Genomic DNA, 25,912 nt, shown 5'->3' on the forward strand with positions numbered 1-25,912 from the left:
ATAGATATCATACGAAGAGTTATTATCCCTTTAATATTGTTATTCAATTATAGTGTTCATGCTACGATTCATGTGGATGGTCGTGTTACTTTTTATGACATGACGGTTCGTGAACAAACTGTGAAACTAATCGTTTTGGGGTATCAAGGAATGTGTGTGTTGGGTGAGTGTGTAGGTGCGTGTGGGTGTGTGTGGGTACGCGTGGGTGTGGGTGGCTGTGTGTGTGGGTACGTGTTTGCGTTAGCAAAAAGGTTGTGAAACTTATAGGTGTTAGGTCTGTTTATAAAATAGTCAGGCACCAACCTTTTTCTATCATTTATGAGTAAATTGCAATCCATTATATAATGAAACTCAACCAGGGTAATTAGAGCTATATTGCTACATGTACTTCCGTAAGTGACCCTACGATAATAATTTGGCAAGGACAAGAGGCCGCATAGCCGTTTTGTTTTTTATAAGTTGGGGATGGCAGGAAGGGGGGTCCGCGTAACAGAAAGGCCTGGGGGTCCGATAAACATAAAGTCCGCCCTCCATTTAATTATAATGGTTAGGGAAAGCCTGACCTCAACGAAGGAATGGGAAGCGGGCTCTTTATCATGGGGAATACTCTGTTACGTTACACCTGCCCTTATTTTTACTCAGACATCTGAATGTGTCAGATTAGCGTGTCTACGCGCAGTATATGTTTCATGTGATGTAACTATATAAATCTAGTAATCAAATGCGCCATTTTCACACAGTGGACAAACAACGGATCAGATTAAAAAAACGCAGGCATTTTCTCATTTTCTTGTTCGGAATCAAGATAAGTCGACTGCTTATAGACGCCATGAGGTGGATTAACCTTTGAAACTATGGGGAACTTTTCGATCAAAGCATAAAGTTGTGGATTATTACATCTGTTATGACGTGATAAGTGATTAAGAACAATTTAGTACTGAGAGAAGTTAAAGTTAACTCAAAGCTTCCTGTTGCTTTTATGGCTGAGATGAAACGATGGATATATAATCCAATTTCATAAATACCAAGCAATAGATCAAACAGCACGCATACCACGACCATGTAACAGAAAGGAAATAAGACATTTCATGGCTATGATTACGTGCTTGTAGTTTAATAAATTGCATTACAAAATAGAAAACATAAAAAATGAGAATCCAAAAATAATTTTTCGAGCCGAGATTATGATGAGCCTAGAGGTTTCGATCCATCTTTTATATTCACTCTGTTCATTATTTCGTGAATCACCGTTGACTTCCTATTTTACTTCCTACCGTTGTCATTTCAACTGCGAAAAGATATGCCCCCTGCTTCAATATAAAAGGGATCTAAATTTTCGTAGCAATACTCAGTAGAATGAAATCGAAAAACCATTTTATTACTTCCGACAAGGAAGTTATGTTTGTGGTCCCGCCAGTTAGTTATATGTGGTTAGTTTTTGAGTCTATCTGTTAGCAGCATTATGCAAAATAAAATTAAAAAATAAAAATAAAAACATGGACGGATTTAGATGAAATTGTCAGGTTAGGTAACAAATGGACCAAGGAAGATATAATTAGGTTTTGGGGATGGCACGGCCTACCACTGAGGCACAAGCAGTGATAATTACGTCTTTGGCCTATTTTAGTGGGGCAGCTCGTAGACGTATTTTACAAGCTGTGTCCTGACCTATTGCACTAACAGTAAGGCCATGTAGACATTGATTGATTACCTTGGCAGGGCTAAGAATGAATGTCAGAGGTCTGCAACTCTGTAATTGCTTTTCTAGTTTTCTTATATCATGACTAAAATTTATAGAAATATTCATAAATTTTAAGATGTAATATGAATAAGCCTGGTATTGAACTCTAGGGCGTGCCTTACTAGAAACGGCCGCTATACCCGTGTATGAGACTATCAATAAAAGAAAGGAAAGCCTTTGCGGGGAATATATTTCCTTCGATTGAACATATGCCAGATTAGATATGTCGCAGCTGGCTTAGAAGTGAACATTCTATGCCAAATAGTTGTAACATGCATTTGTTTTTTTGGCTCGACATCATGAAGCTAATAATACACCGTAAACCATTACCACAACCCACGACCAACTGTAAGATAACAGCTCATTTCACTGCTTGAACGTGCCGTGCAGGAACGCTAGAGAAAATATGTAAGCTGCTCGTGGAACATTAATAGCTTGCCCGTGCTGCAGGTGTAACGCTGCAGTCGGTGGATTTCGCAAATGGAGAAAGCCTGTCGAGGCAGAGATCTTTTACGCGGATCCACACCAATGTTCACCAGTTAAGCTGGTCTTTATGTGTCCTTGGGTTTTTTCTTTGAGCGCCTTTACGTAAATCGGACACGAACCATGGAATTTCGGATTGCGTTTTACGAGGTACAAAATGTGTCATTACATAAACAGAAAAAAAAAACATTTCATTACACCAAGTTGTGTGGGTGAGTTTCATTCTCGAATTAATGTCGAACTGATTGTTTTAGTCTGCGCTGTTCCAACTGGTTAAAAAAAGCTTAAAGGTGCCGCTCGTTTGGGGTTCTTGTTTGTTATTAAACGCTTGCCACCGGCACGCGCTTCTGTTCAAATAAGCAACCAATTGAAGGTGATTGGGCTTCAAAGCTGCTCTTCAGATTAATTCCTTAAGCGACAAACAGTAGGAGAAAGTCTGTGAAAAGTTTCAGCTTTACATTAAAGAAAACTTAAGCACGGGCCAGCACGAAGGTCGTTTGAGCCTGCAGAAGAGGTGTCCAAAATGTTTCTTTCGCGTTTGTGAAAAAAAAGAACAAAGAAACGCCAAATGCAATTAAGACTCACATATTGGTTTAAAGGCAACATAACGATTCGTTACGTATTTTTTTCTGTATGCTTTCTAGATCTGCTCAGTGAAATAAACGTTTTGTAAAGGGTGAAATCTGAGAGAAATTACGTGAAGACGTGCTGTTATTCCCCCGATGAAAGCATCCATCTCGCTCTAATTAAAGATCCGGAAAGCACACTGTGTATTTTAATAGAGGACCATGATGTGTAGAATGCAATGAGAATACCGCATTACTGAAACGATTTTAGTATACACCTACTCTTGAGGAGCTTAAGAAATCCTAATACCTACATGTACCGGTAACATAAGACTCCAGCATAAAAAGATAACCTTTAAGATGCATTTGAAGGCATTTATTTTATTATTATTATTAATTTTTTTTTTTTTTTGCTACAAAAGCCGACCAAATACCACCATGTAGTTTCTAACACTAGAACTCGGACAGTGTTGCTGTGTTCTATAATATAAGTAAATGAGAACATGCTCCTTTACTTGAATCACAGTTTACCACCGGGACAAAATTCTTCCCACCATCACGATATATTCATAAATAATAGAACAAATCACGCTAAAACCCCATGCACCTTAATAGAAACATTGTATTCTTCTCTCGGTGGCACATTAACCAAAATCATACTTGACAACCCTTTTCGGGGTTTCTTAATGAAATGAAAGAGCACTAAGTCGGAAAGATAAATGGTTCCGGTTAAATCTCAGCTGATTATCAGCTTTTTAAGACACAGAATAAGGAAATAAAAGAAATCGAAAAATGAGAAAACGCGAAATTGATTCAATCCATCATAAGTTCCTTCCTTGTTAGACTCTGCGCCGTACTTCGACAGTGGCCACCAGGCTGGATGAATTTGGCTGAATTGATTTGATCTTATTAAGCTTTCCGTATCGCGTCCCGCTGAGGACGGGCACCGATGCGTGATAAGTGGACGATGTACGGATAGGGGGAAAACACGGCGGCGTTGATTCTAATGTCATCTGTTCGGGTTTCTCTCAGAGGAGGCGATAGAGAAAACACATTGATTTTTTTTTTTTTTTTTTTTTTTTTTTTTTTTTATTGCATTTATTCACTCAAAAAAAAAAAAAAAAAAAAAGAAAATATACAAAGATAATCAAAGATTGAAAGATTGAATGCATGTAATACAATGCTGGTGATAATTACGGTAATTAAATACTAATAGGTAAATAAAAAGATCATAAATATATAGATTTACTCTCACTCACTCATCCATCCATACATACTACGCGTATGCATGCTTGTTGTGAGCTACATCTCGGCAACTATGACATATATAATGAAATATTTAGACAGAAAATCAAAGATTAAATGCATATGATACTGATAATAATTACGGTAATTAAATACTGATAAATAAATAAGAACATAAATATATAGACTTACTTTCACTCACTCATCCGTCCATACATACTACACGTATACATGCTTGTTGTGAACTACATAACGGCAACTATAGCGTACTAGAGGTGAAAATTTTAACACGTTATGGTAGGAATGCGTTTCCATTTTGTATTGAACCTGTCTTCTTTTCCTGTCTTTATTGCAATGTATTTTTCTATTTTCTTCTTCTGACTAAGAAAATGCAGAAACAGTTCAAAATCATAGACTGATGGATTTTCTGAATTTTTGTTTATGAATTGTTTAGCCACAATAATGCAGAAATTTAAAGCTTTTACGCGCTGGTCGCTTGACAGACACCCGTACATTATAGTTTTTTCATTTTTTCTGAAGTGTATGGTGTTATTCGGAATGTTCCACCAGTTTTCAAATGCAATCCAAAAATTTCTTGCACGTACACATTCTACAAAACGATGTATTATTGTTTCTTTCATATGGCAGTTAATACATCCTGGGCTAGTAACTATTTTCATTTTGAACAGTGTAGAATTTGTGTACAGCACATTGTGAATTATTCTGTATTGCATTATTTGTAGTTGAGTTTCTTTGACAGACTCAAATGGTATCAAGAAAACTCTCTGCCAATCATTTTCACTTACGCCTGATTTGATAAGATGCAAACTTGCTGTGGGTAAATTTATTACATTTCTTTCTATTAGCTTATCGTAAATGGTTTTTGTAGAGGCTAGAGTCCATACTATCTCATCTGAGTCTGTGTTGTCAACTGTTTCTGCATTTTCCCGAAGTTTACGTAACCATGATATCGGAATTGATTTTTTTACTTTTTCGTATTCTAGAAAATTCGGCAGCTTAATGTCGAAGTTGTGTTGATTTATTATTTCTTCTAATGATATAAATTCACCATTAATATTTATAATATCTTGCATATAATTTACTCCGGCTTTTGACCAATGCCTTAGATATATTGACTTTTTGTTTACAAGTATGAATCTATTATTCCATATTATCTGTTTCTTTATATCGGAGGCATTATTAGGGTCTGTTTGTATTACATCACTCCATGCATCTAGCATGGCTACGTAAAAAGGTGGTATGTCCGAAATGTTAATATTCTTCAGTTCATAATTACAACTGAAAATAAGTTTTCCTCCCACACTTCTTAAATATTTCAGTATGTTTATAACCCACGGATCATCGTTGTCAGCTAACATTATGCGCTTAACCATTGAGGCCTTCAGAGACCGCACGTGCGATGGCACATGCGTCAAATTTAAACCACCTTTACTCTTTGGGGCTATTAATGTATTTTGCTTTAATTTTGGTTTTTTATCATTCCATAGAAATTTTTTGAATGAAGCATCTATCCTCAAAATAATATCATTTGGGGTCTCAAGAACTGTATTAGCATAAACCAGTTTAGCCAGACCCAATGTTTTCAGTATTTGTATCTTTCCAATCCATGTGAGGTCTCTGCTGGACCAAAGGTTAAGCAGCTTTTCAATTTGATCAACTTTACTATCGAAGTCTAGAAACCTGCAGCTTTCGTAATCGTAAGAGAAATGAATTCCGAGAGCTTTTATTGGTCTATCCGGCCATAGCAACCCGAGGGGCTTTTCGTCGTTGAATCTATTGCTTCCAAGCCACAGGGCTTCGGACTTGCTCAAGTTTAGTTCTAAACCAGAAATTTGTTTGAATTCAGATATTAATTTCAATGCGTTTTTAGCGGACCCAACATCATTTAGAAATAGCGTTGTATCGTCGGCATATTGGCATAATTTGTGTTCATGACGATCAATAGTAATTCCCCGTATGGATGGATCTGCGCGTATTGCGCAGGCTAGTATTTCTACGGCCAGCACGAATAAAGGGCCGGACAGTGGGCATCCTTGTCTTACACCTCTTGTAATTGAAAAGAATCGCGAGGAATATCCGTTGTTTGTAATACAACTGGAAGCATTGGCGTACATAATGTCAAACCACTGAATGAAGTCAGGGCCAAAGTTGAATATTTTCAGGCATTTTTTTATAAATTCCCATTCAATGCAATCGAACGCTTTTTTAAAATCTAAGAAAATTGCCATCCCTTCTTTATTTTGCCTTTTTGTTGAGTACATAAGATCCCAGATGAGTCTTATATTTTCACCGATATATCTTTTTTTAACGTACCCGGTTTGGTTTTTGTTGATAATGGTTGGTAAAGTCATTTCCATTCGTTTTGCAAGTGCTTTTGCGGCTATTTTGTAGCTTACGGAGAAAACACATTGATGCTCTTTCTAAATGTCGTATATGTGTCCAGAAAACCACTGAAATGCACTAAAATAAGCCCATAACCGTATATTATAATATTGGCCAATTATGTCCATGATCATGTTAATTTTCCATATAATTTATTGTAAAACTATGTATCCGTTTCAAGCATTGCTGTACATAAATTGTATTCAGTGGGTAGCATTTTGGAGGGAATATTACGTACCCTTTACCAGGGCCACAGATTGATTTTTTCACCAGATATTTACAGATATGTCTCTAGATAAATGATGGTACTTTTCTACCCTGTGCAAGTCAGATAAAAGTGCACGCAATTATCTGCGAACCTGGTAGATCGTACGTATTTTGGGTCGGGGTGAGCAGAAATGTGGAGATACTTAGTACAAAGTTCAGCGAGGAAAGCCAGTGCTCAGTGAATGGTCAATTGAGGTCAGCGTGTCCTTCTCGGGTCAACTGCAGTTGTAAAAGGTGGATAAAATTGAGTCAGCTAAGATTTACGACGAATCAACTCATTTCTGAGAGAACAGAGGCCTTTGTATAAAAGCCAGTATATTCAGCAATTTTCGTGTAATTTTTCATAGAGCTCCCCCCCCCCTTTAATTGACACAATTTCAGAAATGACATCGAAACTAGAACAAATTCATATCCAAAGCGGACTTTTGTCGATTTAAAAGGTGGTTCATTTGACGTCCTCGGGTCCTCATTACTACCCCTTGCCTTCTGCCCTGACGTCAAATATTATTAAAAACAGGAGATAAGGAACCTTATTTAAAAAAAAAACGTTTCTGTGTTCTGTTAGCGTTCGTCCTAAGTACAAAATCCAGCAATTTTTGACGTCACAAACACCCCGCCACGTTAACATGCGTCTTGGTTATTGCCAGCAAAAACATTGCAATCATCGTTGGAAAGGTTCTTTTTACCGAACAATATGACCTTTTATGAGCGTTCTCTGTTAGATGGTCGATCTGATGCATCAGCCGCGTTTATAAGATTTATTAAATACACACAATGCAATTCAATCCTTTATAAAGCAAATGGATGAGTTTTTCTCGATATTTCAGCGTTTTTCCTTTAATCCCCCATGGTACGCCATATCCAAACCCACTGAGAGAGATACATGTATAATCCATAAACTCGTTCTCTATTTCTACATTTCTAATGCGTATTGACACTGGAAGTCACCAGTCTGTATCTTCATTAAGCGATAAGCTATGAAAGTGGTTTCGGATACGGTCTACCTAGACTCTAAAAGAATCAAGGCAAAGAAAAAAGTTTCCAGGAACATTGAATTTCCTGATAAAAAAATCTCCCAGCAAACACAGAACGATTTGTAACATTACAATTAATTTACAGTAAGTTTATATATATATATATATATATATATATATATATATATATAAACGTTATGTCAACGTTATAATAACGTCCAGTGTTTGCTTGGCTGACGCCTATTGCGTGTATTCAGGTTTCTATCTAATAACACTTACCGTCCGTGGGGTAAGGCTTATTCAGGACAGTTGTCGCACATTTGAAGTACGCTGCTTTCAACCCAGCCACGTCATCAACGGTGTTTTCGTATTGTCTGATCACGGCAGGGGTCTCGTCCAGTGACGGCTGAGCCTTGGCTGTACCACTGACAACAACATTGGCCACATAACTGTCATTAGTTTCTGAGCCGCTGCTTGTGTCGTACCTTGTTTCGTTTTTCGTTTTGTACATCGTCAGGTGAGATAGTCATGTACACAACACAATTGAATGCGGTATTTTTCTTAAAAAAAGATAAGTGCTGCTTGATAAACGTATATGTTCTGCTAGTTTGGCTCCTATTTTCCAAGATTGTACATTCACTTGTTTAGGAAAACTTCATACCGTCTTGCACGTTGAACACTAGTTTGCAGTGTCGTTTCGTTGAGTTCCTTCGATTGTCTGGTGTACAGAAGCGAGTTTTAGAGGTCCATACTCCTCCAGTCTAAAAACAAATATGTATTAGAACTGTGGAGCCCATGCGCATGTAATAGTCCCCGTAGACACCCATCCTGTTCGTATAATGGACTGACATGATATAACTAACTGCGTTTTTCTCTGAACGTCTGTCCGGGGAATTGAGGATGAAGATCGAAATTGTCTTAAGTCACTGTTACAATCCAGTGTGCACTTTTTTCATCCAACTCAATCAGCCTTCTGGTCTCGTCAAAGTCAGCTTCGTGGTTTGGTTGAAATGCGCTCAGGTAGCATACTTATTGGTTTCTTTTTTTATGCCGTCGATTTAAAATCGAGGAAGCGGAAGTTAATGAGGCTACCACAGCGAGGCTACAATGTACGAGCGATTCCAGTCGCTCTTCTACATGCAGATACACTTCTTGGCTAACTGTGTATGTACTTGTCCTGACAAGGCCTCAGAGCTCTGAAATGAAAACCACTAAGGTCATATGATAACGCATTTTCTGCCTGTACCACACTTAATCGAGCAGTCTGTTCTTTTTCCATAACTCATAACCTTTACGAGGATAAAATCAATTCCCGAGAGTGTGAATGGCATGTGACCGGAAAATCAGCATTTTGATTTACGGCTCTTCTCGAACAAGTGTAAAACTCATCCAGTAACTAATCGCAAAAGTTAATCAATATGATGTCTTCTTCAATATGAGTTTAAGTAGCTCCGATATTAACTTAAAATTTTCGAAAACGTTACGTCTTCAATAATGATCATTTTAATTCTCATAAAACGTGCTTTTCGACATGATGATGCATTCAAATATTTGTGTGTATCAGTGGCACAACAATAACTTGAAAAATATCATAAATTCATTATGTTTGATCCCATAACTAATTACTACATGTCTTCTGCAAGACGTGGATAAGAGCTCTTCTCTTCATTAAGATGAGTTAAAATAGTGATGTCTTCTGTTAGCCGCATAAAAGTACATCATACGGACATGCACAATTTTCCTGATTAAAACTACCGTGCAGCGGTCTATTAGAATGCTGTGCGTCAACTTGTCAAGAACTGTTTGCTGTCAAGTTCCATTATGAACAAGTTGTTTTACCGGGCAACACGAGGCCGCCCACTGCCAAGTAGTGCTGTTTGTTGAAAATTAACTGGACAACAACGAAGATGTATAATCTGCAGCTGTCAACGACAATTTTTCAGTTATAGATCACCGGAAATAAACTCTCTTATTCCTCGATCAAAAGTGTAGAATTATAATCACATTTGCCTGGTGCAAACGTTACGATAATAAATAAACAAATAAATATGAAAAGTAAAAAACTACATAAATAAATAAATAAATAATACTGAAGACAGTTTTGTTGCCTTATTTGAGATTGCAGTGTATGAGAAATACTCGTTTACCATTTGACTCGAACAGACGCAGTAATCGATTACGTAATAGTTCTCAGCTGCTTTGAACCTTTTACGCGTCATAACCTTATTAGACTATATGGTGTGCTTTAAGAGGTTTAGGTAATTTTAACACGGTCGAATTCACGTTGCAAAATTGCTGTAAAAGCTAATGGGTTATATTGTGTCTCGGCCACGGTTTCATTTAGCATAGCCGTCACAACTGTATCTAAAAATTTGATAAGTTATTTCGCTTGTCTATTGCCAAAACCCTCAAAAAGAAGCGTGCGCTCTGAGATGCTTAAAGTTGCAATATTGATGCCTTAAGTGCTGTGGGGGGTCCAGTGGATTTTTGGTAGCAACTGGTACATAACGAAACCAATTATTGGGAAGACACTTGGGACATTTTGTCTTCAATATATTCATTTTCTTAATCCCTGTACCTGAAGCCGCTGGGGTATTGACATATTCTGCTGATTCATGGTGAAATTATTTACACTCCATTCTTGACAAAAATGAATATACTGTATTCAGTGATACTTTATTGTGAAAATAAATAAATAAATAAATAATATTTCTTTAAACATTCTTTCGTGTGCGTGGAACATCGATCTTGATCAGTCCCTTTTGCTACATGTATGAACTCATTAATCAAACTATAAATGCCCAATTAATAAAACATTCATTTTAACACCTTTACCTTGAACCGTTTTCTTTCTATCTGTGCATTATAAAAAAATGATAGTATGTATCATTAAGAAAAAGATTAATCTACGGACCAAAAGGACATGAATCACAAGCGAAAAAAAAAACTTTAGTGGAAAACGTGCCTGTGAGAGGTCGTGGCTCTTATTGCAGCTGAGAAAAGCTTTCGGATACGATAATATAGTATGGTGGAAAATTGTAGACGGATGCAAATTGACTATCGAATGTCGAGCACAGGGATGGGCAGATTCCTTGGTTTTGTCTTGTGACGCTTAATTTAATTGTTCTTGTTGGTTTGGAGAGAGGGAGAAATGGGAACGAGGGGGGATTCCCCCAAAGCAAAGTGTAAGCCCACTGCCCCCCCCCCCCCCCCCCCACCACCCCACCGAATCTTCCATTGGAGTACAGTGTAGACTACAAACCAGCTTCCTTTTTTAAAGTTATGTTATTTCCCTGGATGAAGAGAACACGGCAAACTACAGTCTGACTTCATGCAGGCACAAAACACGCATGAATATTTTGTGTCCTTGGCCAGACAGTACGATACACTCACGCTAAGGGACAGAATGTCGGTGCCACGTGCGGTGTTTCTAGTATGGGACCATTCCCAGACCTGATCGTACTGTGGGTGGATCTATCTCCGAGGGGATTCTCGCTAAATTGCAATCAAGTTAAGCTGCTTGGATATCTGTCACGCGTACTGAATCTGCTAGGGAGTAATTAATTATCGCTTAGCAGCTTCAGTAGTGCCAGACGTCTGAGACGCTTGAGCTGAAAGCAATTTAGCGAGATGGATTAATCCTATTAGATCGATCTAGGTAAGGGAGCCCAGTCTATGACCCCATTCCCAGAGCTTAGATCGATCCAACTAGATTGACCTAACTCCCTGGGTGTTCACGCTAAATAGCTGGCAGCCGAGCGGGCACGAAAGTTAATTACCCCCTTACAGTTTGTAGTAGGCGGGACGGACATTTATGCCGAATTATCCGACAGTAATCTAGTGAGACTCCTCACGGGGACAGATCGAACTAAACATATGGGAATGCGCCCTATGGCTTTACAATGATACATAGCAGTTATATTCTATGACGTATGTTTATCTTTATGTTACTGATTGGATGCCACCCCTGCTACTGGGGGGGGGGGGGGGGGGTATGTGGTTGCAATAAAGAACACTGAGAGATTCTGTTTTTTTTTCAGGAACAAACAAAAAGCATACGATAATATAGTATGGTGGAAAATTGTAGACGGATGCAACTTGACTATCGAATGTCGAGCACAGGGCTGGGAAGATTCCTTGGTTTTGTCTTGTGACGCTTAATTCAACTGTTCTGCTGGTTTGGAGAGAGGGAGAAAGGGAAACGAGGGGGGATTCTCCCAAAGCAAAGTGTAGGGGCACGCAGCCCACTGCCCCCCCCCCCCTCCGAATCTTCCATTGGAGTACAGTGTAGACTACAAACCAGCTTCCTTTTTTAAAGTTATTTTCACAGTTGTTCCAATGCGATTTTTAATCAAATAACTCCGTAATTGTGATACTATTTTCACAAATACTATCAATTTCCTTTCATAAAAACACCTCCGTCGCAGGCATAATAGGGGAGGTATGTCTTCTAAGGTAGTTGTGTTATTAAAGCTGGTGCACGGTGACTACTTTTTTTGCCGACAAAGGATTGATATTAACGGACATATTAGCAGTGGCATTAAACTGTAATGTTAAATACACATTAGGGCGACAAAAATAGGTTCATCTGCAAACACTGATTATTTGCAATTCCTTCTTTTATATGGGGGGGGGGCGCAACACTTAACGCACAAGCTTTGTACTACATTGTGCGTAATGTTACACAAGCCCTTAATGTGGGAAATGTGGAAATTGTGGCTATAAAATCTACCACCCTGGTAGAGGGTACTTAATGCGCAAGTGTACAAGAGAAGACAAAAAAATAATTAAGATGAATGAATGCGTTTCATAATAATGCACAGTCGATCGTTATCTCCACAAAAATTAGGCAGACATTTACACCAGGGGAGTTTTATTGTACCATGGGAGTCTGAATTTGTCTTTGAAGTGGGTAAAAAGCATTACTTATAGTATGGGTCAGTGGGTCCGTCTTGCGCCATTTGCCTAATGGTTGTAACATTCCTATTAGCTAGGAAGGGACATTATATATGCTACTATGTCTCTTATTTCCATTGTAGTAAATATTGAAACGCGAGGCCTGGGAATCGAGGTAAAGCGCAAATGCTGCCAAGATTAAAGGGTTATCGTGTACTTGTGCCTCACGGGGGATTATTTTCCACACTTACAAGTACGAAGAGATTTCGAAGTGCAATGAACTTTTTTACTCACTGGTTCTGTGTGCCTCTGTTAGTAGATCTCAAGTGATTTTTTTTACGGGATCATGCCTACTATCTCAACCATGCTAAAATTAGGCGCTTATAGATTGCTAATCTATGGGCGCATTCGGATTCACACAGCGTACTAGCTGGGTCGGTCCAACTCAGCATGGGATTTTCGCTTAAGTGCAATCAGCGGAATCCGCTTCTGTTCGAGGAAGTGTGACAGATAATTTTAAGCCGATTCTATTGATTGCACTTAAGCACAAATCCCCCGGAAAGTTGGGCAGACCCAGCTAGTACAAGTACGATGTGTGAATCTAAATGCGGACTTTGGCTACGTACCCTTGAAGGAAACAGTTCTGTACACAAACCACATCAACATATTCCCTATATGTGATGTAAAAAAATAACCTTTATTTTTCTCAAGCTCTCGTGCATTTGTCTAATTAACTACTCCAGGGCAAAACATTGCTAGTAATTACTTTATTTTCCCCTCTACCATACCTCTGACGAAACCTTTGTTCCTCGAGTGACATTAAATTACAGAATTGTATGTGCCAAAGATTCTAAGGTACCTGGTTGGATAATACAGGAGAAGGTGTTACACGCAAAAGGAAGATTTTTCTCTTGAGGCAAATGTCAACCGATGTTCAACCTTGGACGAATATTCGCCCAAGGTTCAATTTCGAGTACGATTTTCAGCTCTCCCAACCCCGCAGCCATTTTTTCTATTTCCTCCCCCTACCTTCTTAAAGTGTGTTATTACAAGTCTGCATAGGTATCACGAGCAGAAATTGGAAGTTTGACAATACGAACGGGAGAATAAGTCGGGCAGATAAAAAACTGAAGAACATAACCTAATAGTAGGACGCCGTCCAATATACTAACGCTTAATGCAATAACAAGATATATATTACAGTGTAAATGCATTCTTGGCACTCTGGCGGCATTACAGGCAGTTACTCTCCCCTTTGAATAATGAAGATGTATTTAAGATACACAATGTGGCATACAGAGGTACACTTTGACATAACTTAATAAAATCTCAACACTTTCTCTTAGTTCTCCAGGAACTGCATAGGCAAAAATGGTCTCAGAATATCGACCTAATGATCCGGTTGAAAGCTCTAATTTCTTAATGTTTGGTCAGTTCCCTGATGCAGGGGCGGATCAAGGATTACTGGAAGGGGGGGGGGTCCAGTTTTTAGGAATAACAGGCCGCGGATGCGAAGCTGATCCTGCCCCCCCCCCTCCTTGGCGTGGGGTTCGGGGCCCGCTGAAGGGTTCGGGAAAATGTTGGTATTTTTAGAGGGTGAACAGTACCATTTGGAACGGTTTTGAAATTTGATTCAGATTGTCAAAATTCTAATTTCAAGAGGGGGCCATTGGTGTGATTTTTCCAGAAATCGAAGGGGGTGGGGGTCAGGACCTCCCTGACACCTTTTCAATTCGCCACTGTAAAGGGGATTGAGTTGGACGAATTGAGCTCGCGACGCTTTAAATTAGATAATCAGAACTCGAAAACACCCACATAGATCTCAGTTAACTCAATACTTCGCCATAGGTTATTATTCAGTGTTAAAGATTGCTGACACTTCCAGGAAAATAAATGTTCCAACTATATGAAGGTTGAACGCACATCGCTTGTCCTGAATTAAAATGCATCACTCACGATTTTAGAGCCATTTTTCTTAATTACAAGATTATTATTCCCAGCTTCACTACATCGTTTCTGTATTTTAAATTTATAATTAATCACTAAAGTTGTCAGGATTGCAGTAAAGGCAACTGGATTAAGAGTTAGTCATCGCATTGCAATTACAGAATGTGTGTCTCTAGAAAAATGTCAGTTTCATGGTAATTAAGCAGGCAATTTATATCTATTGTCTACAAAGAAATGTGCATTACTGATCGCCTTTTCACGTTCAATTCTAATAGACAATTAGTCGAAAATTGTCAAAAGAAGACGTGTTTTAATAATTTCAACTTGACTTTGCGACTTTTATTTTTTTCCGCGGGGTCTAGGTAGAATTCAGAGGGAAAAGTTTTTGGTTTTGATAACTTTGCATTGCCTTTAATTACAGTGACCTATTGATCGACTTAGAATCATTCGTAACAAAACCAATAGGTGTAGAAGACCGTTCTTAAATTGCTTTTATTCATTCATGTTTATTTATTTATTTTTGTTCGACTTCATTTTTATAATGACTGCATGACCTATCCATATGTAAATGTGAATCAAGTTAACAAAACGACGATAATAATTTACTAACAGACTTATTGTTCTCAAATATACATGTAGCGCCATTTCAATATATAATATGCCGCTTTAGTTAAAATGATAACAACTGTTCGTATGTGATTCATATTCCACAATGACTACATTGTAAACAACTCATAGAAATATAATAAATTCCATTTTACCATCAAAACAGCAGTTATCTTTATTATTCTGGAACCTGTGCTTTCCATTAGACCACGTGGGCTTTCATAAAAAAATGACTTTACCTCAGTAATAATCTCTTAAGAGATTATAACAAAAAAAAAAGAAAATATATATAAAACATGGACTAACTTTGAATGTCGGAATGGGATCAATTGCCATTGCTTAGTATGGAAAAATCGTCGTTTGTCCCTGGAAAATCCGTTTTTTTTTTTTTTTTGACCAAAACGAACAGTTTTTATCTCTTTAACTTGGTGGATAAATAAGGTAATGTCACATGTCTAATGCAGTTTTTCATAGTGGCACTACGCCGTGTTATTGCTGTTTTTGCCCGCTACTGGTACTTAGATGTATTAGTCTCATAAAGTCCAGGGGAATTGAAATTTGATTGCACACGATATCTGTTTCGAAGGCTATTTACGTGCAAAAGCAGAGGTCAACTGTATTAAACGCGATAAAGAGATGGTTTATTGCAACCACCTTGGTTTTCAGAAGTGGACTGCTCACATAAATCGGTGAGTCCGCCGAACTTTTTATTTTAGTGCCACATTCTATACCAGTGGACTATGGCTGGGTTCCCACAGATTTAGATCGATCCATCTGGGTCGACCTAACTCCCTGGGGGTTTACGCTAAATTGCTGCCAGCTTCTGGGAGCCGAGCGCGCACAAAAGGTAATTACCCCCTTACAGCTTTTAGTAGGCGGGACAAACATTTACGCCGGTTAAGCTGACAGCAATCTAGTGAGACTCCCCGGGGGGGTAGATCGATCTAAATATCTGTGGGAATGGTCTCTATGAGAGGTGCTGCCACGTAATTACGCCACACTTTTCCCCTTTTCAAGGCCTCTGGAAATCTGCTTCCTGCTGTTTGATTTAGGTAATTAACCAGGCGTGCAAATCGAAGGGGTTCCGTTTATGGGATGCTTTTGCGTCATCCCCAGGCCAAGCTCACAAAGTGCACGTATACAGATTGGATCGTTTAATTATACTGTTCGACAAGAAAAGGGAAGAATAGTCACGCCTCCTCCTGTTGCCAACGTACTCCTATAATCACCAGCTATTTCTACATTCTACTTTTCGCCAGGAGGCGCGTTAATCTGTGTAAAATAAATGTGGGCTTGCATTTCTCGTAAATGAATGATCATAGCTTTTTTGTAATTGTTTTTTTTTTTTAAGTTATCTTAAAAGATATTCACTACAATGTACCGGAGTTGGCTTCTTTGATTCGGTTATTTCAATGCAAGGTGTGCCATCTTAATTGAGCTTTTGGCAGGAAAGGTTTGAATGTGGATGTGAAATCATGAAACGAGATAAATTGTCTTCCTTTTCAGTGAATCTATCATAAGTTAGCAGTAGTCTTTTGGGCATCCTTTCCCAAGCAGGAAAAAATAAAGTGGATAATGTAAAGGGCATGTTATTTTATTTTTTAACAAATTTGGGTGACGTTTAGGTTAACCTCCCCCCCCCCCCCAAAAAAAAAAAAAAAGAAAGAAAGAAAGAAAGAAAGAAACTAACTAACTTCCATGGAAGAATCTGGCTCTCCAATTAAAATGAGTATTGTGTAAAAAATCTTCATTCAGAAGGGGGGGGGGGGGGGAGGACGAAAAAGCATGCAAACGGGAAATACATTTACTGGTCCGTAAGTACATCAAGTACAATGATATTGAAGGGTGTCACATAGACATGTATACGTGTAGCTGGGGAATAACGTGCAACAGCAGGTTGGCAATAGAATTATCAAATGACAAGTGCCAATAATAAGGAAAACAGGGCCCGCAGCATGCAGACGGACAATCTCTTTTCTGTCAATTAATTTCTTTTTTTATTTTCAAACTTTGTCACTCAGTTATGTCAGTCACGCAATTATTGTATTGTATGTGTAACACTCTTCAGTAGCACTGTTCTTGATGTATTTACGGATCAGTAAATTTATTTCCCGTTTACATGCTTTTGCTTTTGTTCTGTTTATATTTCCTCTATGTGTTCCTTCATATAAACACATATACCTAGGCCGTTACATGCGCCAGCTGGTTGGCAATAGACTTATCAAATTACATCAAATTACAAGTGCCAATAATGAGGAAAACAAAGCCACGAAACATGCAAACGGACAATCTTTTTTCTGTCAATTTATTCTTTTAATATTTTCAAACTTTGTCACCGAGTTATGTCAGTCACGCAATAATTGTATAGTGACAAGTGACTGATGTGGAAAGCAGAACGATGTGCATGCATGCATATTTGGCATACAGATGAGCAAGTTTTATAGTGCTTTTGGGGGCCAAATAATGTTTGCAGAGTGGCTTCTTCCCATTCCTTTTAGGGAAATATGGATAATTTGGGAGGCACAATTATCACGGGAAAAGAGCCGCGATACATGTCCTGCTATATTACGAAGCAGAAAATTGCAACAGCAAAAAAGATAGATAGATAGATAGATATTATGCATGTCATGTGTGGACCTGCAGTTTTAGCAGCACGTGAGAAACAATCAGCACATGACTAATGCGGAAATTCCTGGATTTTTCTATTTCCAAGAAACTTGCCTGAGGTGATAACGATAAAATAGAGCTTGAACTCTTGAAAGAAATGAGATTATAAGCCGTCATCGCACTGGGTGGTTTTAAATCGTACATGTAAGCCACGGTGAACGACAATTCGGATTTGAAATATTTCCCAGATATTTTTTTTTTCTGGAAGACGTAATGAAATTCTAAGTTACATAATCAGCCGATAACAGAAGGATCTTTCAATTGCCTGCTGAAACCAGATTAATTGATTCTTTTTTTTTTTTTTTTCACCGCGACAGTTGAAAAGAAAATGGGAATAGAACTGCGTAGTCCTTTTCAGCAAAAACGAATATCTGTAAGTAACACATACATTTTAAACTAGTGCATAAAAAAGATATCTCGATTGCATTTTTTTCTCGGTTATTTAAAAATAGTGTTCTCAACCCTCTCGTTTTATTCTATTTTATTTTATTTTATTTATTTATTTTTTTGTCTGCCTCTTCTGTAAGAGGAATAGGCATGCTGAAGTGATGGGAAAATGCGATATAAACCTCAATGATATTTACCGGGCGGTATGTATGTTACAGCAAAGGCCAAAACTGTTATCGTCCCAGCAAATATAGGATTAAACGAATATAATTTCTAAACGTTTCTGTCAAAGTCAACAATAGCGGATCATTAAAATTAGTTTTGCTTAATAATCTGCATTCAGAAGAGGAAAAATAAACAGGACACAAAAGCATGCAAACGGGACATATATTTACAGGTCCATAACTACACCAAGAACAGTGCTACTGAAGAGTGTTACACATAGACATATAAACCCATATACCTAGGCCGTTACATGCGCCAGCTGGTTGGCAATAAAATTATCAAATTACATCAAATTACAAGTGCCAATAATGAGGAAAACAAAGCCACAAAACATGCAAACGGACAATCTTTTTTCTGTCAATTTATCCTTTTTAATATTTTCAAACTTTGTAACGGAGTTATGACAGTCACGCAATTATTGTATTATGACAAGTGACTGATGACGAAAACAGAACGATGCATGTATATTTGGAATACAGATGAGCGGGCACCATAGTGCTTTTGAGAGATAACTACGTAGTGTAGCTTCTTCGCATTCCTTATAGAAAAATTTAGATGAAATGAGATGCACAATTATCGCGTAAAAAAAGGTCGATACAGTCCCCTGCCATATTACAAAGCAGAAAATTGCAACAGCAAAAAAAAACGATAGATAGATAGATAGATGAATGGTTGGATGGATAGAAAAGGCGCGTGTCCCTGTATAATCCACCTAAGTTGATTTGAAGATTTTCCTCCCAACTGCTACAAACTTCTAAACTACTCCTCTTGTGCATGTCAGCAATGTGCGCCGTGTAAAGGCACGCGGTTTTAGCAGCACGCGAAGACCAATCAGGACTTGGCTATTGCGGAAATTCCTGGATTTTTCTATTTCCAAGAAATTTGACTGAGGTGATAACGATCAAATAGAGCTGGAACTCTTTTGGGCAATGAAATTATAAACAGTCATTGCACTGGGGGCGGTTTTAACTAGTTAATCTATGATTACAATGCAGGTTGGGAATATTTTCGAGTTAAATACTTGGAAAGTGTGATGAAATTGTAAATTGTATAATAGGCTGATAATCGAGGGATGATTCAATTTCTTGCATGCCTGAACCAGATAATTTTTTCTTTATTTCTGCCGGGACAGTTGAAAAAATGTGACTAGAACTGAGTACAGTCTTTTTTTTTTAGCAAAGACAAGTTACAAAAAGATGTCTAGTGAGCAAGAGCGAACAAAAACTGGCGCATGAAAGAGATATCTCAATTGCATTTTTTTCATTGTATTTGTAATAATTGTCTCGATTCTCTTGCTTTGTTTTTATTTATTTATTTATTTATTTATTTATTTATTTATTTATTTATTTATTATTTGGTAGAGGAAGAAAATACTTTAAGAGGCTAAAGGGGTGAGAACAAGCTTGTAAACCCAAATGGCGTGCTACAGCGGAGGGTAAAAAGGTTGTCAACCAAGCAAAGATGCCACTGCATGTAATTCACTTCCTAACAGTATTATAATAACCCTGTTCATTCATATACTCAGATATGAGGATAGTGTTGCTATTTGACAAAATGACCTTCATCGTCAGATAGACAGATAGATATATAGATGTAGAAAGATAGATAGATACATGTAGATAGATAGATAGATACATGTAGATAGATAGATAGATACATGTAGATAGATAGATAGATAGATAGATAAGGTAGGCAGACCAACAGACAGACCAGCAAGGTACAGTTTTTGCGGCCTTAGACTGGGTTCCCATGCTTAGATCGATCCATCGAATTATTGCATTACCACCTAGCTGATTCGGTAGGCGTGACAGACATTTAAGCCGGTCGAGTTGACAGCAATTTAGTGAGACTCCCCAGGGAGTTAGATCGATCCAAATATATGTGGGAATGGTCCCTTAGTCTCAGTTCCCAGAGCCCACGGTATAGATTTAAATGGTGTTAACGACAGATGTGTTAGAGTTGCCAGGACATTTATACTTCACAGTTCACCTCTCGTTGTTGGGGTCGATATAATCACCCTACCGGGAAGACATTACGACTAACTAGGGAGTTAGATAGCGACGTAATTGACGTGCTTGTAAGGACAGAGTCCTTGTTACTCGGCCGGGGTCAAATTACAATTTCAAACACACACACACACGCACGCACGCGCACGTACACACACACACACGCACACACACACACACACACACACACACAGCCCACTGCATGTCTTTACCTTGAGCCCGACCATATAAATAATGCTTATTAACCCAGGCAAATCAGTTGCAAAAAAAAAATGGCCGACACTGCAATCGCACATATTTTCAGTACATGATTGTGGATGTATCAGAAGTAGCCTAAGGACCTTCTGCAGCTAATTCAGCTGAGTTGTTGAAAGGGGTGCATATAGACTCCATGCATTCAGATCAACATTGTTGCGGTTTCTTAAGTAGCTGTTTTATCCAAACGTGCGGCAAACCATGCCAGAGAAATGCTTCCGTTTTTTATTGGAAAATTAGATGTGATATTCAGTCTGGTTCACACACACGCACACATACATATACACACATGCACACGTGTATGCACGCACATAAGCGGGCACATAGACAGCACACACACACACACACACACACACACACACACACACATAATTACACACACACACAAACTCTTTCTCTCTTTTCTCACACACGCACACACACACACACACACAGAGAGAGAGAGAGAGAGAGAGAGAGAGAGAGAGAGAGAGAGAGAGAGAGAGAGAGAGATGTACACAGATTCTTCTGATTCAGGTTGGGCGTATTGGTGGCACACCTCAACCAGCTTCTTATACCGTAAGATCCCCTTTCTCCCCCTCTCATCAATATAACAAGCGGAATGTCAGAAAACTAATCAATCTATTATTCCTGCGCCTTACATAGAACATGAAAAAGAACATTAAAATTATCATTGTTCATATGAGATGATACCATACCAGCAAAATGATGGCTTTTCTGTGCAGAGGATTCGTACACTTTGACTATTTTCGTTCTAAATAAATCTGGGAATGAACTTGACTCCAAGCTATTTAGCTCTAAACAGTTTGACGTGTATTATCGAACATAATGTCTCTTAGACCTAATGACTAGAAAACAGCTGTTGAAAATAATAACCAACCGATGTTAACAGGGCGTCTAACGATCCAGTGATTGCATTTATGACCTTGTGATTACATTTATACCCGCAATATTATTGTGTCTCACAGTAACGAGCAGTTACGCGAATATCGACAAATTGATTCCATTTTTTACGGTAATTCAAATTTCTGGGATAGCTATGGGAACAATCGTGAAAAATAAGCCGCGGCCTGTCACGAGATGTAGATGATAGGAAATGAAATTAATCGACGAAGGGAGAGATAATTCCGTAACAATTAAAACCCCGCTGTAAATTACGTTGAAAGTAATGGGTGATCCAAAGTGTATTTCTGTTATTTTCACGAGAGCGCCCTGATCAATCAGCGGAGAAAAAAAAGCGAAGGATTGAACAACAGGAGGATATGAAAACTGTCAGATGTTTCAGTCATGAGGCGTGGTGAAGAACGGTTTTTTAATGATAATGCAACACAAGTGCACTGTAAGAGTGTACCTCACAATAGTCGTAATATCTCATAGCCACACGTTAAAAGTAAAAAAAGCAACACAAAATGTTTTTTTCTCAAAAGGATGAAAAAGTTGACAAACACTGCAGACCACGTCATCCCTCTATTCATATGATGTTCAATGCACAGTGACGCCCGGGTGAAGAAAAGTAGAGTCCGTGTGACTGAGATTTTAACCTCCATTAGCTCGGTACAGGTCAGCGTCACACGGCGTATCTCTCCAATAAATAGGTCGAACCCTAAGAGGCCTTTCAAAAAAGATTATCCGCGGATCAAATATGGCGGTCCCTACATAAAAGCAGAGCCTACTAATCCACTGATGGTCTCCCCCCCCCCCTCCCCGTACGCGCCATTAAACGAATGAAATCAAGGCTCCGGGGTTAAATGCTAGACCCCTGCAGTGATGGCGTGTGTGGAGGCGGGGACACCATCAGTTACCTAACAGTGAGACATAGAGGACGTTCCCAGAGGTTTAGATCGATCTTACTAGATCGACCCAACTCCCTGGGGGGTTCACGTCAAATTGCAGTCATCCGACCGCGCACGGCAGTTTAATTACCCCCTTACAGCTTGTAGTAGGCGGGACGGACATTTAAGCCCGATTATCTGACAGTTAATCTTGTTGCGTGGTCCCCGCGGGTAATCTATTTAGTGTCTAATTGTCAATTAAGAGGCAATCTTTTAAATGTTTCGACATATTTGATCTGAGGGTCTGTTAGTTCGCTGTTCTGAATGCGCCTTTACATACGCGAGTACTTACTTGTCTGTGCGTGCTTGCGTGCCTATCTACGGCCGAGCATGCGTGTGTGTTCTAGATTGACCTCATGCTTCTGAACTTAAGATTAAAAAAAGATTATGCAATGGCATTTAACGTGATGCACGCCACAACACGCCCAAACGCACTAGCGCAACCTCTTTCCGCCCTGCATAATAATGATCAAAATGTGAAATTTAGCCAGCTTAACGTGAGAGACGCCTCTTCCCAACGGTTTTTCTAACATGATCACCGTGGGATATGTCGATTATAGGGTCTGGCCGCATCCAGGCGCGTAGAAAGCAATTTTAAACATGTTTCAAAGGGGGGGGGGGGGGGGGGGGGAGGGGGGCAGTCAGCATTCTCCCTCCACCCGCCCCAGCTCTTATGGCTACAAATACATCCTCATCTTAAACCCCAATAATACAACTTAGTTTCGAGGGTGTTCCTAACTCCCCCTAACCCACCTCTCCCAAAAATATAACAAACAAAACGAGACTAAACATTTTTTTCCAATCCACGTGCCCTACATATGGCTGTGCAACTGTCCACGTCTTCTATTTCACCGTTATCTCTCTTTGCTCGACAGAATAAACCTATTTTTCTGCCCCCCCTCTCCCACCCGACTTACCAGTGCATGCTTCATTATTCGTCATTGCTTTTGTGCCTTTATTCACCAGTATATAAGGGTGTTTATTAGACTTTTAATGCATATGTTTAATTATTCATCCATTCAACTGAATCGTAAACACCGCATTTTTTGTGTAAATCCATCCAAACATATCTATTACTCAGATGTGCTTCGCTGACTGCATTCATCAACCATCATAATTACACCCTGAAACTTAATACTGATGTTGTGCATCGAATGACACCTCCAGATATCGAATTTGGTGTCCTCTTCATTTTGTTACGACAAGCAAGCCCCCTAGAGGGTTTGCATAATGCGCCTGACCGAATGAATATTTTCCTCTATCAGTTATTTTTCCTTTAACGTTAATGCCGAGTATTTGATGTAATACAACTCTCTGTTGATGAGAGAGACAGTACAGCGCAAGCAAGCATAACTATAAATCATATATGTGTCAACGCCATAATGGTGAGGCTAAAATGGTGCATCTTAATGAAATGCTTGTCTTTTTATAAGAATGTATATGGGTTGCTAAAGAGGATACAAATGACATGAATTTTGAAGTGGGATTGCAAATCAGTAAATACATCCAGAGAGAGAGAGAGAGAGAGAGAGAGAGAGAGAGAGAGAGAGAGAGGTGAAAAAAAAGAAAAAAGTACACAAGGTTGCAGCATGGGAGTTAATAGTATGTAACATAACAACAGAAGTCAGATTAATTCCCTTACCTTAACTAACTTGAAAAAATGCACAAGAAAAATACATTTCCAATCAGGCTCTGTCAACACAATTGCGGCACCACGGAACAGTTAATCACTCAAGCATCTCTCTGGAAAATCTCGAAAAATTATATTGAGCGCAAAAAAAATTGTGTTACATGATCACTGAAATCGCTGTTAATGTTCGCACATCCTCAGCCTGTTAACCGACGTGCATCAAATCAGAAATCAGTGGCGGGTGACATTAACACAGCGTCGTTTCCTCGTCAAAAATGGTGATACTCGATCTGTGAGTTACGCCGCAAACCAACCAGTATTTGTAGAAACAGCTGAGACCGACTTTTATAACTCTTGTCGTTTTGACCCCTCGCCCTCGAACTGTTGCGCGGAAGTGAGTAGGATTGACGAACGAGAGCACGCGTTCTAGGCCAAGCTATGGAAAATCACAGTTTATTAGGAAAGTCGCAGTTGCGGGATACACGAATGAGTTGACTTTTGACAGGTTTTTGAGGGGTAGAGATTAGTAAAGAGATTTAGTTATCTTAAAGTCATGGCTTGATTAGGATAGATAAAGAAATGAGGTTTGGAATGGTTAAGTAGATAATCAAAGAAATCGATAGATAGATAGATAAGCAAATATAAGCAAAAATAAGCAGCAGAGGTAAATAAAGGAATATGTCATGATTTACCACTGAAAAATAGGAAAAAAAAATACTAAATTTTAAAACAAAAAGAGAAACAATGCACTAATAAAACAGTTTGACCTTACTGCGAATGTTTAAATCAAGGGATGGGTTACATGTGCATGGGTAGATCTAAACTAACAATTGATTCATCTGTACTGTGACATGCATAAAGACTCTTGGTGTGCCAACTAACGATTTATCGGTGCTAAATTCCGGCGCAAACTACATCGGAAAGGCATAACGTGTGAAAGAGGGTTGTTTATAAGCAACATCGAGGACGAAGAGATGCCATAAATAACTAATAATTGTCAGGATGACGCTGCATTTGATATCCGCGGATGCTAAATGGGGTTATTTCTTCTCTGTTAACCAGATACACGTATCAGCGTCTCGGTATGTGTTCGAATTGTCTGTGTAAGTAATGGGATTCAGTAGGGATGCATATAAATATAGCGGCCTTGCATAAATGGGACACTTCGCCTACACTGAATCTGGTAACTGGGTGTGACGGGTCTACGCGCCAAACGGACAAAAATAGTTTAAGAAGTACCGGTAAATACAAATAAGTAAAGATCTAGCTTCGTTTCTTGCGTAAAGGGGGATTTTTTGTGTTTGAATTAAAAGAGAATGTTTGAATTTAATGGACATTACATGAATTAAAAATTTTCAGCATAACATCCATTATTTCGTTTATATATATATTGATATTCGAAATCACAACCTAATATCGAGTTTCTTTGATTCGGTTAGTGCATTTTAGTACGTTTGTGGAAGAAGTACCAAAGATACAAAAACATGTCAGCGTTCAAAATCAGTTATAATCAACAGTTTGGACATAAACCTCATTCGCCACAAAAAAATATATATCCCAGCAAACTGCTTTGTCACATTATTGAAGCAGTGAAAATTGACTAGTTACATAAAAGGAGCATTAAAAAAGCCAATAACCAATAACCATTAAGCAAAAATACCGAGACAGTGTTAGAAGGTTCATGCAATATGTTAATCCATTATTTTATTATTTAATTATTGCGTTGGCACAAAGGCGCTCACAGTCGAGACGTGGGTTGTCTTTTATCTTAAAAATGCATTT

At 38.6% G+C, this 25,912-nt stretch overlaps 1 protein-coding gene across 5 annotated transcripts in view; it reads right to left on the reverse strand.

The window, feature by feature from the left end:
* The window catches only part of LOC106179577 (calcitonin gene-related peptide type 1 receptor), a 60,370-nt gene that overhangs the window by 27,793 nt on the left and 6,665 nt on the right, over window positions 1-25,912 (reverse strand). For 2 of the 5 annotated variants that reach the window (XM_087012997.1, XM_087012992.1), the window contains exons 1-2: window positions 24,143-24,515; window positions 7,959-8,875 (exon numbers count right to left, since the gene is read on the reverse strand). In XM_087012997.1, the coding sequence (XP_086869123.1) occupies window positions 7,959-8,190 (232 nt within the window). In that variant the 5' untranslated portion in view covers window positions 8,191-8,875; window positions 24,143-24,515. Of the gene's footprint in view, window positions 1-7,958; window positions 8,876-24,142; window positions 24,516-25,912 lie in introns of those variants that run through there. The other 3 variants (XM_087012995.1, XM_087012996.1, XM_087012993.1) reach the window with 3 other exon arrangements.

Source organism: Lingula anatina, chromosome 5, assembly GCF_051362555.1.
Source record: "Lingula anatina isolate TDL-2025a chromosome 5, LinAna3.0, whole genome shotgun sequence".
Lineage (NCBI taxonomy): Eukaryota > Metazoa > Brachiopoda > Lingulata > Lingulida > Lingulidae > Lingula > Lingula anatina.